General features: G+C 24.7%; 1 protein-coding gene across 1 annotated transcript; it reads right to left on the bottom strand.

Moving 5' to 3' along the window:
• Positions 1-9,718: 9,718 nt before the first annotated feature.
• Positions 9,719-12,823, bottom strand: LOC126902228 (uncharacterized). The gene is made up of 4 exons (XM_050679274.1): positions 12,677-12,823; positions 11,061-11,232; positions 10,013-10,225; positions 9,719-9,907 (listed from the first exon to the last, which is right to left on the bottom strand). Exons 1-4 carry the CDS (start codon positions 12,740-12,742, stop codon positions 9,852-9,854), a joined length of 507 nt encoding a protein of 168 aa, XP_050535231.1. The 5' UTR covers positions 12,743-12,823; the 3' UTR covers positions 9,719-9,851.
• Positions 12,824-15,438: the final 2,615 nt, after the last annotated feature.

Below are 15,438 nucleotides of genomic sequence, written 5' to 3'. Positions count from 1 at the left end.
AATAAACCTTGTTTTTTGATTGCATACAACACTTGGTTGTGTATTAGACAAGTTTAAGGAAGATATAGTCAAGTAAGCTATCCTGTTGTGTCTAATTTGGATTACTGTTGATGAGCATTTAGGACTTGTATCTAAATAGCATCATATTTTTTAAATGCTTTTTTTTTCTTTACTCGCTATAATTCACTTAACTTCTTCATTCTAGCACAACGTGTCTTTGTTTGCTGGCATTCTACTCTTACGGCTTACCGACTATTTTTTTTTATGGTATTCTTTACACAAATAGATATCCTATTCCACACATCATTGATATGTCCCTTGACATTCCACGCAATTCTTTCTATCACCTTCTCTAAGAACTTTTTTCTCCTTTTAATTTCCACAATCTAATTGTCACCTCTCTTCCTGTGTTCTTTCTACTTTTGGAAAACATTTTTGAGGCGACTCAGGACTGCCATAATTGTTGTGCCCCCTGAGACATTGATCTCCCTGTCTACCCCTGCTCAAATAAATGTTTGATGTATCATAAAGTTTTTTAGTTTGTCTATTAAGTAATTAAAAAAAAGTGTGCCGAGTAGAAATATAAAAAAAAGGAAATCAACATAGTGACCCTTTTAGGTATGCTCCTGGTTTATTACGAGGTGTAGAATTCTTAGTATATGAAATAGTCAACTTGTCATGAGCAATTTGTTTTATATATTTATATGAATTGTATACACATATAATCTGAATTATATGTATTTATAAATTTTATTCTATCCACTTTAAAGTGTACCAAGTTAATGCAAGTTAGTTCAAAATCAATTCTTTGTCGTAGAATTAATACAAATTTTTATTTATTTAATTTCTTCAAAAAATATTATCTAAAAAAATCATTATTTAATCGAAAATAGAGGACATTATTATTTTAAGTATAAATACTTAATAAATAACACTATATATAGTATGATTTTTTTATCATTATTACTTAGTAATAAAAAAATAAATATAATATATTAAGAATATATTTTTAGTATCTTTTAGTGTTATACATTCCTTTCATTACGATTTATAATCTACTAAACAATAAACTATCATATCATTATTAACTATGTCATATTGTTACATATAAGTAACATCCTTATTATCATTTGTTAAACTATAAACTATATTTTATGTTTGATTGGGTTTTAATACTAAACAGTGTTAATTTTAATTTTTCAAATTTTAATATACATATTTAAATAACTTATTTATTAGATGAAATTATTACTATACTGATAACAATTTCTGGATTAATATTTCGGAAAAAATTAACATGCTTTTACCTAGGCAGGAGAATAGTCAAATCAAAGATATAATAAATATTTACTTGAATTTTATTGAATATTATTTAACACATTTTTTTTTTTTAATTTAATAATGTATTCTAAAAATGTTACAATTTATATTCTAANATTTTTGATAGTGATTTTAATCACTGTCAGATATCATTTACTTGATCCAACTATGCCACGTCACCACTGTGCCGCGACCCCCCTGTGCAGGGTTTTTATTTTTGAATTTAACAATTATAATTCTTATGATTTTTATGAAGTGTCGTCGGCTCTCTAATAGACACGCTCGTTACATAGGTCATGTATTATTATTTTGCTTTATTATTAATAAACCTTGTTTTTAGATTGCATACAACATTTGGTTGTGTATTAGACAAGTTTAAGGTAGATATAGTCAAGTAAGCTATCCTGTTGTGTCTAATTTGGATTACTGTTGATGAGCATTTAGGACTTGTATCTAAATAGCATCATATTTTTTAAATGCTTTTTTTTTCTTNAATTCACTTAACTTCTTCATACTAGCACAACGTGTCTTTGTTTGCTGGCATTCTACTCTTACGGCTTACTGACTATTTTAGCTTCGATGCGAAGCTGAGAAGGTATTAATTTTACTATGATGTGTTTTTTTTTTTTTGTGTCTGTATACGCTCAATCTCAGCTCTCACTGAACCGATTTTGATGAAAAATATGTCAAAAGATCACAAATCGTATCTAGTTGAAGACATTACCCTCAAAAATTGAAAAAAAATCCCTCGTTCCTCGTAAACGGGGGAAATCCCCCAAAAAATTACAAATTTAAAAATCGCTAATTTTCGATATTTTTTCATTTTTTTTTACTTAAAATTACCATAACTTTTTTAAAAATGACCGAATCAATATAATTTTTTTTTTTATAGATACCTTAGATAATTACCTATCATTTTATATATTTTTGTGAACATTTGACCCTTTAACAGCCCAAAGGATGGGGTTTCAAAATGGTAACTTTTTTACAAAAAATTAACTTTTTCAACTTAACTTTTGAAAATGTTCCGGAAAGACTGACAATTTTATATATACCTTAAATTAAAGCTAATGTAATATACTTTAATTTGAAAAAAAAAAATTTGACCTCTGGACTTGTCTTCATGGTGAAAATGACTACCGTATGCAAAAATATGCTATTTTTGTGAAAAAATTCTTGATATTATATTTTACATTTTTTAACATTATGTTGCTATAACTTTTTAAAAAATGCATGAATCAACTTTATTCTTTAATGATAAATACTTTATATATACTTCTTTCATTCGACATACTTTTTTTTAAAATCGGACCATTTCCCTTTATACAGGGGGGGTGCAAACCTTTTAAAATGCGTATAGAAAGTAGAACTTTTTCAACTTAACTTTTGAAAATGTTCCGGAAAGACTGACACTTTTATATATATCTTAAATTAAAGCTTATGTAATATACTTTAATTTGAAAAAAAAAAATTTGACCTCTGGACTTGTCTTCGTGGTGAAAACGGACATCAAAGTTAAAGAAAAACGTACGATTTCCGTGAAAAAAATCTCGATTTTATATGTTATATTATTTAATTTATATTTTATATAACTTTTGGAAAAATGTATGGATCAATATTATTATTTTTTTATAATAAATATTTATATACCCCTTTCATCTGGCACGCTTTTTTTGTAAATCGGATCATACCCCTTTAACAAGGGGGGTCAAAACTTTAAACATGCGTATTGTTACTACGATATTTTCAATTTAATTTTTGAAAGTATTCCGGAAATACTGACACTTTTAAATATATCTTAAATTAAAGCTTATGTAATATACTTTAATGTGAAAAAAAAAAATTTGACCTCTGGATTTGTCTTCATGGTAAAAATGACTACCGTATGCAAAAATATGCTATTTTTGTGTTAAAATTCTGGGTTTTGTATTTTATTTTATTTTAAAATACCTGACAAGGGGAGTACAGATTTTCATAAATATTATATAAATTAAAATTGATATAGTATAGATAGTTAAACTTATTTAAATATGTTTGTTTCTTTTAAGTCGAGAAAAATAACTTTGAAATTTGAACTAGCTTAAATAGCCAATTTTTCAACCGCCGGAAGCAACGTACGGTTGCCGAGTTGGTAAAATTTATGTTTTACACGCTTGGGGTACGAGGTTCCAACCCGCATATGGCAATGAATTTTTTGCATTTTTTCTTAATTCTTTTTAAGTTAGTATAAATTTTAACTCGTTTGATTTTTATCACATTTAGATTCAATAACTTCAATAAAGATCAAGGATCCCATCACTTTAGTCGCCCCTTGCAAGAAGAAATTTCTTATTCGTATTAAAATTATTTTACTATATTTTAAGTTTTCGCTTCGATGCAAAGCCGAGAAGATATTTTTTTGTGACTATCATTTATTTTCTCTGCTCTAACTTGACCTACTTTTTTCAACAATACGTCAAATTACTACAATTCGTATCTAGTTGAAGATATTACTCTCAAAAATTGAAAAAAAAATTCTAATTTATCAATTAAACAGTTAGTTATTACATCGTCTCCATAAAGACAATTAAAATCATTAATTTCTAATGTTTTCAAAATATTTATTAACGAATGAAGTTTGATATGATAGGTTTCAACTACAAAATTAAATCATTTTACTTTGTAATTTAATAATTTTATTACTCTGTTTGTGTGTGCTACTATTAGACTATAATATTCAAATTTTTTTCTAACGTGTTGCTATATAAATCATTTCTAAAAAAAATGATTGTTTTTTCTCCTGAATTAACAATTGATTTTTACAAATATAATCAAATTTTATAATAAACTCAATTGAGTAAATCTTTTTAACAACTTTGTTTTGATTGGTACATTTAGTTAAAGTAAATCATTAAAATTAATTAAGTTCTCAATATTTCAATTATAGAATCTTTTCAACAAACAACAAAAGTTCCTAGGAAATTATTACTATTACTTCTATTTAAGTTATCTATTACCATAAAAATGCAAAAAAATATTGAGCTTTTCTGATAAATTTACAATAAATAGTAATTATAAAACTTTCTGACTGCATATTGATCTTAACGATACAATTTTTTTAATTGTCATAAAATTTTCTATTTAATTATGTCAATGTCAAACTTACCAATTGAGCTAAAAGTTATGGTAAAATAAATTTTTTTTTTTTTTTATAAACATTTACAACAATCAACTTTAAACGATTAACAAAATTGGTTAAATATGTCATTTTCCTTATTTTTAACTTATTAATAATCAAATTAATATTAAATATTATATCAAATCAGTATTAATTTAAAACAATTTTTTTTGTTCTTAATTATTTTTTTTTATATGTAAAAACTATTTTTTAATAATATTAAAACTTAGAAGTTATAGAAAAAGTCTAATTGCACATTTTAAAACATCGCGAAAAGTTGATTTAGAATAGTATATTTTTGTTTCTGATGGAAGTTCCTTGTAGTCCAGTGTATAAAACTTATAACTTTGTTAATTGTTATAACTTTATCAAAAATGACCAAATCAGTATATTTTTTTTTATTTAGATGCATGTCTTTATCTATCATTTGGTTTTTTTTATAAATCTAACCCTTTACCTGCCCACAAGAGGGATTCAAAATATTAACTTTTTTTTTTTTAGTTAAAGTAAATCATTAAAATTAATTCAGTTCTGGATATTTCAATAGTAGAATCTTTTTAAATATCAAAAATTACTTAGAAATGATTACTATGATTTCTATTTAAGTGTTCTATTACGATAAAAATGCAAAAAATAATGAGTTTTTCTGATAAATTTACAATAAATAATAATTATAAAACTTTCTGACTGCATATTAATCTTAAAAATAACATTGTTTTAATTCTCATAAAATTTTCTATTTAATGATTCATTCTAGTCAACGAAGGAGTAATTTTGCAGAATAGCAGAAAAAATTCCCAACAAACTTTTTTTTTTTTTGTTTTAATTAGGCAATTGGTGGATTATTCCAAAAGCAACATCAACTCTTATTTCTTTAATTATATCATGATTAGTAGTTCTTTGATTTTAAAATATAATATTTGAATATATACTAATTATAATTATTAAATTTAGTATGAAATTGATATTTAATATTGTAATTTAAACGGAGAAATTATAAAAATAATAAAGAAGTTATATTTTGCTTTACTTTTACGTGTATAAAAATTTAAAGGGCTTGATACAATAATTTTCAATAAAAACTGTTTGTTACTATAAAAAAATGCACTGGACTACAAGGAACTTTCATCAGAAGCAAAAATATACTTTTCTAAATCAACTTTTCGCGTTGTTTTCAAATCTGCAAGTAGACTATTTCTATCACTTCTAATTTTTTATATTATTACTAATTATATATATAAAATAATAATTAAAAGAAAAAAAAATTTGTTTTCAAATTATTACTGATTTGATTTTTAATATGTTAAAAATAATCAGTCCAAATTTTCAATTTTAACCTATTTTTTTGGTTCTTTAAAGTTGATGAAAAATTTTTGATAAAGATTTATGAAAGTTTATAGTAAAATAAATTGAATATATTACCATAACTTTTAGCTCAATTACAAGTTTAAAATTGACATCTAGGCCAGTCAACAAAGGAAAAATTGCGGAAAAAATTTTGTTTTTTTAAAAGTTGAATTAAAATATGTATAATGACATACTAATAGTCCTCAAGATTGGAATTGAGCTTTTTTTTTAAATCCTCGCAAAAGTTCAAAAATATGAGCTTTCTTAATTTTCTCAAAAAAAAATATTTAACTTACAAAAAAAAGTTTCGCACAAAAGTTGTTTAAAAGACAATTATAAATAAAAATATAATCTTATATTTTTTCATTTAAACAAATATTTTTCGAGTTACATTACATTTAATATGAGTAATAAAATTTATATTCCATTTTTTTCATTTTACGGTTACTTTTTATCATGTTATACTTACATTAGACACAATGTTATAAATGCATATGTGTGTATGTGTGAGTTTATTTATTTATTGTATCATTAAAGTGTAGTGTATATTGAGATACAACCGATAGAGTAGGTAATTGATTTGACGCTATATTATTTAAACCCAACTAAACGCTAAATTGTACATTCCGAAATAACAATCATATTATGTCAATTGCCACCGGAATATCTGGTAATATTTTTCTTTTTCTTTGCCTTAATCCCAACTACTTGGGGTCGGGCACCCTTATCCTAAGATTCCACTTGACACGATCTCCCACATCTTCTACGCTCACATCAGCTGTCCTCAAATCGCATTCAATAGCATCCCTCCATCTCTTTTTTGGTCTTCCTCTATCTCTTCTTCCTTCAACATTCATTTCTATAACTGTTCTTACAGCTTTCGATTCTTCTTTCCTCATACCATGACTAAACAATCTAAGTCTATTTTCTGTCATCTTATCCACGATTGACGCAACACCTATACTTCCTCTTATATGCTCGTTCCTTATCCTATCTTCTCTAGTCACTCCACTCATCCAACTAAGCATTCTCATCTCTGCTACACTTATTCTCTGCTCTACTTTCTTATCAACCGCCCAACACTATTAACCATACATCATAGCTGGCCTCACAATTTCATACTAAATTTAAAAACTATAATTAGTATTTATTCATATATTATATTTTAAAATCAAAGAACTACTAATCAGGATATAATTAAAGAAATAAGAGTTCATGTTGCTTTTAAAATATTTCACCAATTTCTCTAAAGGAAACACTATCTACAGATTTGCATCGAAGCGTTTCTTATGATAGTGATTTTAATCACTGTCAGATATCATTTATACTTGTCCCATCTATGCCTCGTCCACACTGTGCCTCGACCCCACTGTGCTACCGTTTTTTACTATAATTTAAAATACCATACAAAAGGGAGGTTATAGTGATGGATTGTTATAAACGTTTATTTATAACTATTTTATACATGTTCTTTTCATCTAATATAATTTGTTTTTAACTAAATTAAAGATTTTATTCAACCTCCTATACAGAGAGAATTCAAAACTTAAAANCTCCTATACAGAGAGAATTCAAAACTTAAAACATATGTATAGAAAGTAAATATTTTCAACTTAACATTTAAAAAAAGTCAGGAAATACTCAGGACATTAAATATATGTTGAATTAAAATTAATTTTTTTTTATGGTATTCTTTACACAAATAGATATCCTATTCCACACATCATTGATATGTCCCTTGACATTCCACACAATTCTTTCTATCACCTTCTCTAAGAACTTTTTTCTCCTTTTAATTTCCACAATCTAATTGTCACCTCTCTTCCTGTGTTCTTTCTACTTTTGGAAAACATTTTTGAGGCGACTCAGGACTGCCATAATTGTTGTGCCCCCTGAGACATTGATCTCCCTGTCTACCCCTGCTCAAATAAATGTTTGATGTATCATAAAGTTTTTTAGTTTGTCTATTAAGTAATTAAAAAAAAGTGTAGTAATACAAAAAATATAAGCAATAACGGTGAATGTATGAGGTATTTAATTTGACCAATGTTGGATGTTAGGGATTTGGTCAATTCAGGAGCAACGAGGTTCTATCGGGGTAGTAGAGTCCGAGGGTTTAGAACAGTAAAGACAAGTAGATATAAAAAGATACAAATTAAGTTCCTCTCATAGAGGTATTAAAACGCTGAGGTATTCTTGTAGTGGCCGGGGTCTTGGCCTCCTATCTGACACCCAGTCGAAGCGTGATGTTAACTGGTATGTGCTTTAGTGGAAATACTGAGGCGTTCATGGAGTGGCGGAGGCCTCCTCTCAGACACCCAGTCGAAGTATATGACCAAGCACTAACTAGTTATTAATAATTAAATTAAATGATGTTTAAAAAATCTATTGCTTTACCATTCTTTACTCAGATTATTAATTCTAAATAATTGGGTTAATATAAATTTACTTACTTCTTTTATATATCTCACGTTCAGATTTATACCTTTCCTTATTAATAAATAAATAACGTATTGACGCAAAAATAATTGTACTTGAAATCGTTATAAAGTATACCGACGACAACACGGGGTCGCGGCTAGTTTGTTCAATATAAATCAAAATTGAAGAATTCTGAATTCCTTGTTGAATTCAGGTCTTTAAAAGAAGAGAGAATTCTGCTCTCTTAGAAAATCAGCGCCTTTTTATATTACTTTTAATTACCCCCATCATGGGTTGTTGCCGTCAGCGCTTTTAGTGATTTTCAGTTTATTGTGTAAAATTTGAACATAACATGATAATTATTTTTAAGATAAGATGCATAGTATACAATAATCAATTTAACATGTATATACATATATAATAGCTATTGTACAAATGTGTATATGTTATGACAGATAAATTAATTATATGTGTTGTATACAATTGGTAGTAAATATAGAGTAGTAATTTTTTATTGATAATGTAAGATGCGTAATGCAGAACATTGTGCATATTACGACAAAAGTGTGCCGAGTAGAAATATAAAAAAGAGGAAATCAACATAGTGACCCTTTTAGGTATGCTCCTGGTTTATTACGAGGTGTAGAATTCTTAGTATATGAAATAGTCAACTTGTCATGAGCAATTTGTTTTATATATTTATATGAATTGTATACACATATAATCTGAATTATATGTATTTATAAATTTTATTCTATCCACTTTAAAGTGTACCAAGTTAATGCAAGTTAGTTCAAAATCAATTCTTTGTCGTAGAATTAATACAAATTTTTATTTATTTAATTTCTTCAAAAAATATTATCTAAAAAAATCATTATTTAATCGAAAATAGAGGACATTATTATTTTAAGTATAAATACTTAATAAATAACACTATATATAGTATGATTTTTTTATCATTATTACTTAGTAATAAAAAAATAAATATAATATATTAAGAATATATTTTTAGTATCTTTTAGTGTTATACATTCCTTTCATTACGATTTATAATCTACTAAACAATAAACTATCATATCATTATTAACTATGTCATATTGTTACATATAAGTAACATCCTTATTATCATTTGTTAAACTATAAACTATATTTTATGTTTGATTGGGTTTTAATACTAAACAGTGTTAATTTTAATTTTTCAAATTTTAATATACATATTTAAATAACTTATTTATTAGATGAAATTATTACTATACTGATAACAATTTCTGGATTAATATTTCGGAAAAAATTAACATGCTTTTACCTAGGCAGGAGAATAGTCAAATCAAAGATATAATAAATATTTACTTGAATTTTATTGAATATTATTTAACACATTTTTTTTTTTTAATTTAATAATGTATTCTAAAAATGTTACAATTTATATTCTAAATTTTCATTAAAAAATTAATTTATGGAAATTTTACTTCAAAAAACATACATTTTAAAATATTTATTGATTTTTAAAAATTGTTGATTAATCACTGTATTTCATACAAATATATACAAAATAAATCTTATTAAACATATTCTAGAATATTTTGACTGATTTAATAATTCATTTCTAATAACAGTTTTCAAAACATAAATATTGATATGTCATTATGCACTTCAAAAATTCTGAAAGAAAAAAATTGAATTAAAAAATGTTCTGTGTTTAAACGTTATTCAGTATTATAAGGAATGAAAGAAAAAAAAACTAATTACTAAAAAACTTATAATTACGTTCATAGGTAATAGTTTCATTGTCATATCTATGACTAGCATCATCAAAATAACTATTTATGAAATCGTCTGACAATTGAATACCTAAGTATTTTTTCCAAAAATTACGAAAATCTTCTTTATCAATAACTTTTTTTTCGTCTATGATTTTTTGGAAATCAAGTTTTATTTCTATTAAAGTTAGAAAATCTTCTTGTGACATATGTTCTGAGTCTAAAAATTAATATAATAAAAGTATTTTTTAATTTTATTAAAATTAAATTTATAGTAGTTTTAGGCTTGAACATTCAACATTATTGAAATAAGGCTGTAAATTGATATTATAAATAAAATATCAATTCAATCACATTAAATAATGTTTTACATAAGCTACAATTTTGTTGGCATTAAAGAATCCATTCCAAAAATAAAAGTTTATTTACGCTTTAATTAAAAAAATATTGTACTATCATTATTATGATTATTACATTTATTTTATCTAAATAAATAAGAATAAGAAATTTTTCTTATTTTTTACCAATCAACAATAAATGCAAAAATAATTTAAAATATCAACATCTTCAATTATTTTGAAAATTTTCCTNTTATTTTATCTAAATAAATAAGAATAAGAAAATTTTCTTATTTTTTACCAATCAACAATAAATGCAAAAATAATTTAAAATATCAACATCTTCAATTATTTTGAAAATTTTCCTAGATAAAATATAGTTTTTAGTTGCAATACAAAGCCAAAATGGTATGAATNCTAGATAAAATATAGTTTTTAGTTGCAATACAAAGCCAAAATGGTATGAATAATAAACTTTATTTTATAAATGCCTAACATAAATAAATAAAAGACAAAAAAGATCGCTTTGACTAAAAAAATTGTTTAAAAAAATGGCCCGCAGAAAATGTTTTTGGTTTAGGCTTTGGAACATCTTTGCCGGAACTGAAACATATATATTTATATGCTTAAAATTAAAATGCATTATTATATTTAATAATTAATTTTGTTTTTAAACTTATCGGAGTTCTCTAAACAAACATTTTTAAAGATAATTACCATATCCAAACAATTCAACAGCTGTAGTCAATTCATCATTAGTATATGGTAATTCAAATTGATTCATGATTATACTTAATTTGTCTTTATTAATTCTGTCGAAATGGTCTTTTTCTTTTTCAAAAGCGACCTTGTACTTTTCCAATCCATTTTCAATTGATTGTATATTGTTCTATACATTTAATTAATAATTATCAAGTAGAATTTAATTAATGATAAATAAATAAATGTTATCAATTATTATTATTTACACTTATCTAATAATATAACCTTAATTAGAAAAATGAAAATTTAATTTAATAAATTATAGTTGATTAATTAATTAATTAAATAACTAATTGAAGGAATTTCTATGAGTTACTTCTTTTAACATTTCTGAAGTTGTGTAATACGTCAAATGAACTCGGTTTTTTTTCTACTAAAATACATGCTATAAAACATTGAGGATACTAAACAATTTTCTGTTTATTTAACCACATTAAAAATTGTAAGCCTAAAAGTATTGACGCTTTTTAGTTGAACTACTTTTACATGAAACAATATTATAATAAAATTAAATATTTAAAAATCAAGTTGTAGTATAATTTTTATATAAAATATATACAGAGTGGAATAGGTTTCAACTCTTATTACTTTTGATACAATGATCATTTTGCTGTTATTATTTTAAATTAATTTATGCATTCTTAGATAAAATCATATTTTTTTAATTTAATTTTTATTAATAAAATTTGTTATTAGCTTCGATACAACGCTACGAAGTAATTGGTATTACCACAATGTGTTTTATTGTTTTGCCTCTGTCCTCTGTCACAACTCTTACTCGACCTTAGTAATCTATATTTTTAATATACCCTAATTTAATCTAATTATATTAATTGACACCAAAAATTCGAGAGAACACCCTCAATTTTAGAATAATAAAAAAATTCAAAATAACGCCAACTTAAAAATTGGCATTTTCAAATAATTTTCTATATATTTTTTTTATCCTGATCCCAATAAAATTTAAATGAAGTATATTTTAGATAATAAGCTCTTTATTGGGTTTTTTTTTAGAAAAATCTAATTAAAAACATTTTTCAACTCAATTCTTGAAAATGTTTCGGAATGTCTAATAATTTTTAACTTATATCAAATTAAAGATCATGAAATGTACTGCAATATTAAAAACAATTTTGTTCCCTAAATAATTATTTAATTAAAAGCTTTTTAATAGGTTTATTAGGTTTGTAGCGCGGGTGGAGTACGCATTATAAATATATACCATTAGCAGTTACACTCTCCCGTCCTACAAACCCACTCAATGTAATAATCTGTTTGGATCTCAATAATTATTGCCCTAAATTTTTTATTCATATTTTTTCCACAAAAAGCTCGAAAAAATCAAAATACATTTAAAAAAAAATTGTTTAATCATTATTAAAAATAAGAAATAAAAAATATCGTTTTAATAGTCTAAGAATGCAAAAAATGTACTAAAAAAGTTACAGGAAAAAGGTTATTACATTAAAAGTTATGATAGATGTCCATAAGATCTGTTTCACTTAAAATTCCGTAAATATAAAATAATAATATTTTTATAAAATTATAGGATTATAATTTAATAAATTTACCTGTGCATATAATATAGGCATAAATAAATATGCTGTATAAACTGCTAATATAAATTGAAATTTCATTTTGCTTTAGATTTACTTGGATTTACTTTGGATTAACTAATGTATAAAATCCAAATTAAACGTAAAATGAATTATATTACTTCAAAAATATATGTACTTATGTACAATATATATATATATAGTACAATATATTAGATTAATAGTATTCATTTTTTTATCTTGTTTACTTTAAACGTTTTAATAAAAATATGTATTTGAAGAGTGATCAAATGTTTGAATCACTTTACTTGATTTATGAATTTTATGATTTTTATAATTAAAAATAGGCTATATGAGTGATGACATAGTGTATCTTTTACTAGTTGTTTTATTTCTCACGTATCAATATAATTTTTAAGTAAAAATTAATAATATTTCTTATTTTAAAACTAAAATAATATAAACTAAAATATTACATATATCAATGTGGTATATGGGCCCTTAATACTAATGCAACAATGCGTCAAATAAAACAAATAATAAGATAAAAATAAGACAAAACAATATAATTAATAACTACTTATCTATACTGATGATGACTGGTTGATGCGAATGAAATCGTTGGTATGATCATTGAACCAGACAAAATGTCCTGTCGCGAATAGTATGAGCGTATCGCTATATTATGAGTATAAGTGTATGAGCGTATCGCAAGGGCGATAAACAATAACGCACAAAGGTGCGACAATCGCAAGGGCGATATATAAGCTTTTTTAACAGCTACGTGCTCGCATGCACCATAGAGCCATACAACAAAACGAACTAGGATGGCAGCGAAAACGCAAAAAAAAATGTCACACAAGGACCGATAATAACTAGGCGAGTCATTAGAATCACGCACGTAAGCATCCAATATATAGAAAAATATATATCGGAGCCCCTAAGTTGACGAGTCAAAGTGATGTTTTGAAATTAAATGATATAAGTTAAATCTTTTACGATTTGATCAAAGACCATACTACATTATCTTAAACAGAATGATATTTATTATCGATTCCTTAATCTAATTTCATCAAAAACGTAGCATTCCTTAATTTCAAGAAATAATTTTCTTGTAACTTTGATCCAGCCTCATATTATAGTATTATAAATATTTTTCTTTGAAATCATTAAAGATTTCAGGAAATTACACAAATGCTTAACATAAGAATAAGTTCTTTAAAAATATCTATAATTAAATATTCTTAAAAAATGTATTTTATTTCATATTCAGTTTAGTATTAGAAATATTTATAAATAAATTATTTTTTCACAATTACAATTAATGACTTTCGATTTGATAAACAAATTATGAAAGTGCGTCATTACATACTTTTTAAAGCAAATCAATCTTAACATTTTTTTCTAACAAAACGAAATTAGTCTATCTAATTTAATGCTAAACTGATTCATAGAAAAAAGTTTTGAGTTAAAGTCTCCCCATTAATAATAAAATATTATCATATAGTACATAGAACTTTTATTAGCTTCGATGTGAAGCTAAGAAGGTATTAGTTTTATTATGTGTTTTTTTTTTTTGTATCTGTTACCACTTTTTCTCACCTCTCACCGAAACGATTTCTTTCAACGATACGTCAAAAGATCACAAATCGTATAGTCGAAGACATTACCCACAAAAATTGAAAAAAATTCTCTGGTTCATCGTAAATGAGGGAAATGGGTAAAACTTAATAATTTTTATAGTTGGGGAAACAAATTTTATTTTATGAAGTAGCTTAGTTGTAAAAAAAATAGAGTTATTAAAAACTTAAGTGTAATGTGTATGCATCAAACATATTTATAAGTATTCTATTTTTTTAGTCATATGAAAATTGAACTATGTCTTAATTGAAATATTGGTTAAAATTTGATCATTAATTTGTAGTTTTAACTCTAGCAATGATTTTAAATAAAATATTGCATGAGTCTAATTTGTATATAACAATAATTGTGAAATTACATAATTGGAGTATGGGAAATAGTGAAATATTTAGTAATTTAAATAAAAAAAAAACTTTATTTATAATAAATTAAGTACTTAGAATTTTTCTTACATTTGTCAATTTAAAGTTTTGTATACATTTTAGCTTCGATGCGAAGCTGAGAAGGTATTGGTTTTACTAAGATGTGTTTTTTTTTTTTTTTGTGTCTGTTACCACTTTTTCTCAGCTCTCACCGAACCGATTTCTTTCAATGATACGTCAAAAGATCACAAATCGTATAGTCGAAGACATTACCCTCAAAAATTGAAAAAAATTCCCTGGTTCATCGTAAATGGGGGAAATCTCCAAAAAAATTACAAATTTAAGAATCGCTAATTTTCGACATTTTTTCAATTTTCTTTATTCAAAAGTTCCATAATTTTTTAAAAGAAACGAAATCATTATATTTTTTTTTAACAGATACATTATGTCTTTATCTTTCATTTGGTTATATTTGTTTTATAAATCTGACCCTTTACCTGTCCATAGAGTACGATTTAAAATGAAAACTTTCTCACAAAAAATTAACTTTTTCAACTTTACTTTTGAAAGTGTTCTGGAAACTCAGACACTTCTATATATATCTTAAATTGTAGCTAATGTAATATAATTTATCATGGAAAAAAAAAATGACGGACTTTATTTTGTCTTCACGGTGAAAATGGCTACCGTATGCTATTTTTGTGTTAAAATTTTCGATTTTATATTTTACATTTTTTACTTTCAAATGCTATAACTTTTTAAAAAATGTATGGA

The sequence above is a fragment of the Daktulosphaira vitifoliae genome, unplaced genomic scaffold (assembly GCF_025091365.1).
Source record: "Daktulosphaira vitifoliae isolate Bord-2020 unplaced genomic scaffold, ASM2509136v1 Scaffold_3, whole genome shotgun sequence".
Classification (NCBI taxonomy): domain Eukaryota; kingdom Metazoa; phylum Arthropoda; class Insecta; order Hemiptera; family Phylloxeridae; genus Daktulosphaira; species Daktulosphaira vitifoliae.
This window is presented reverse-complemented; position numbering and strand designations above follow the sequence as displayed.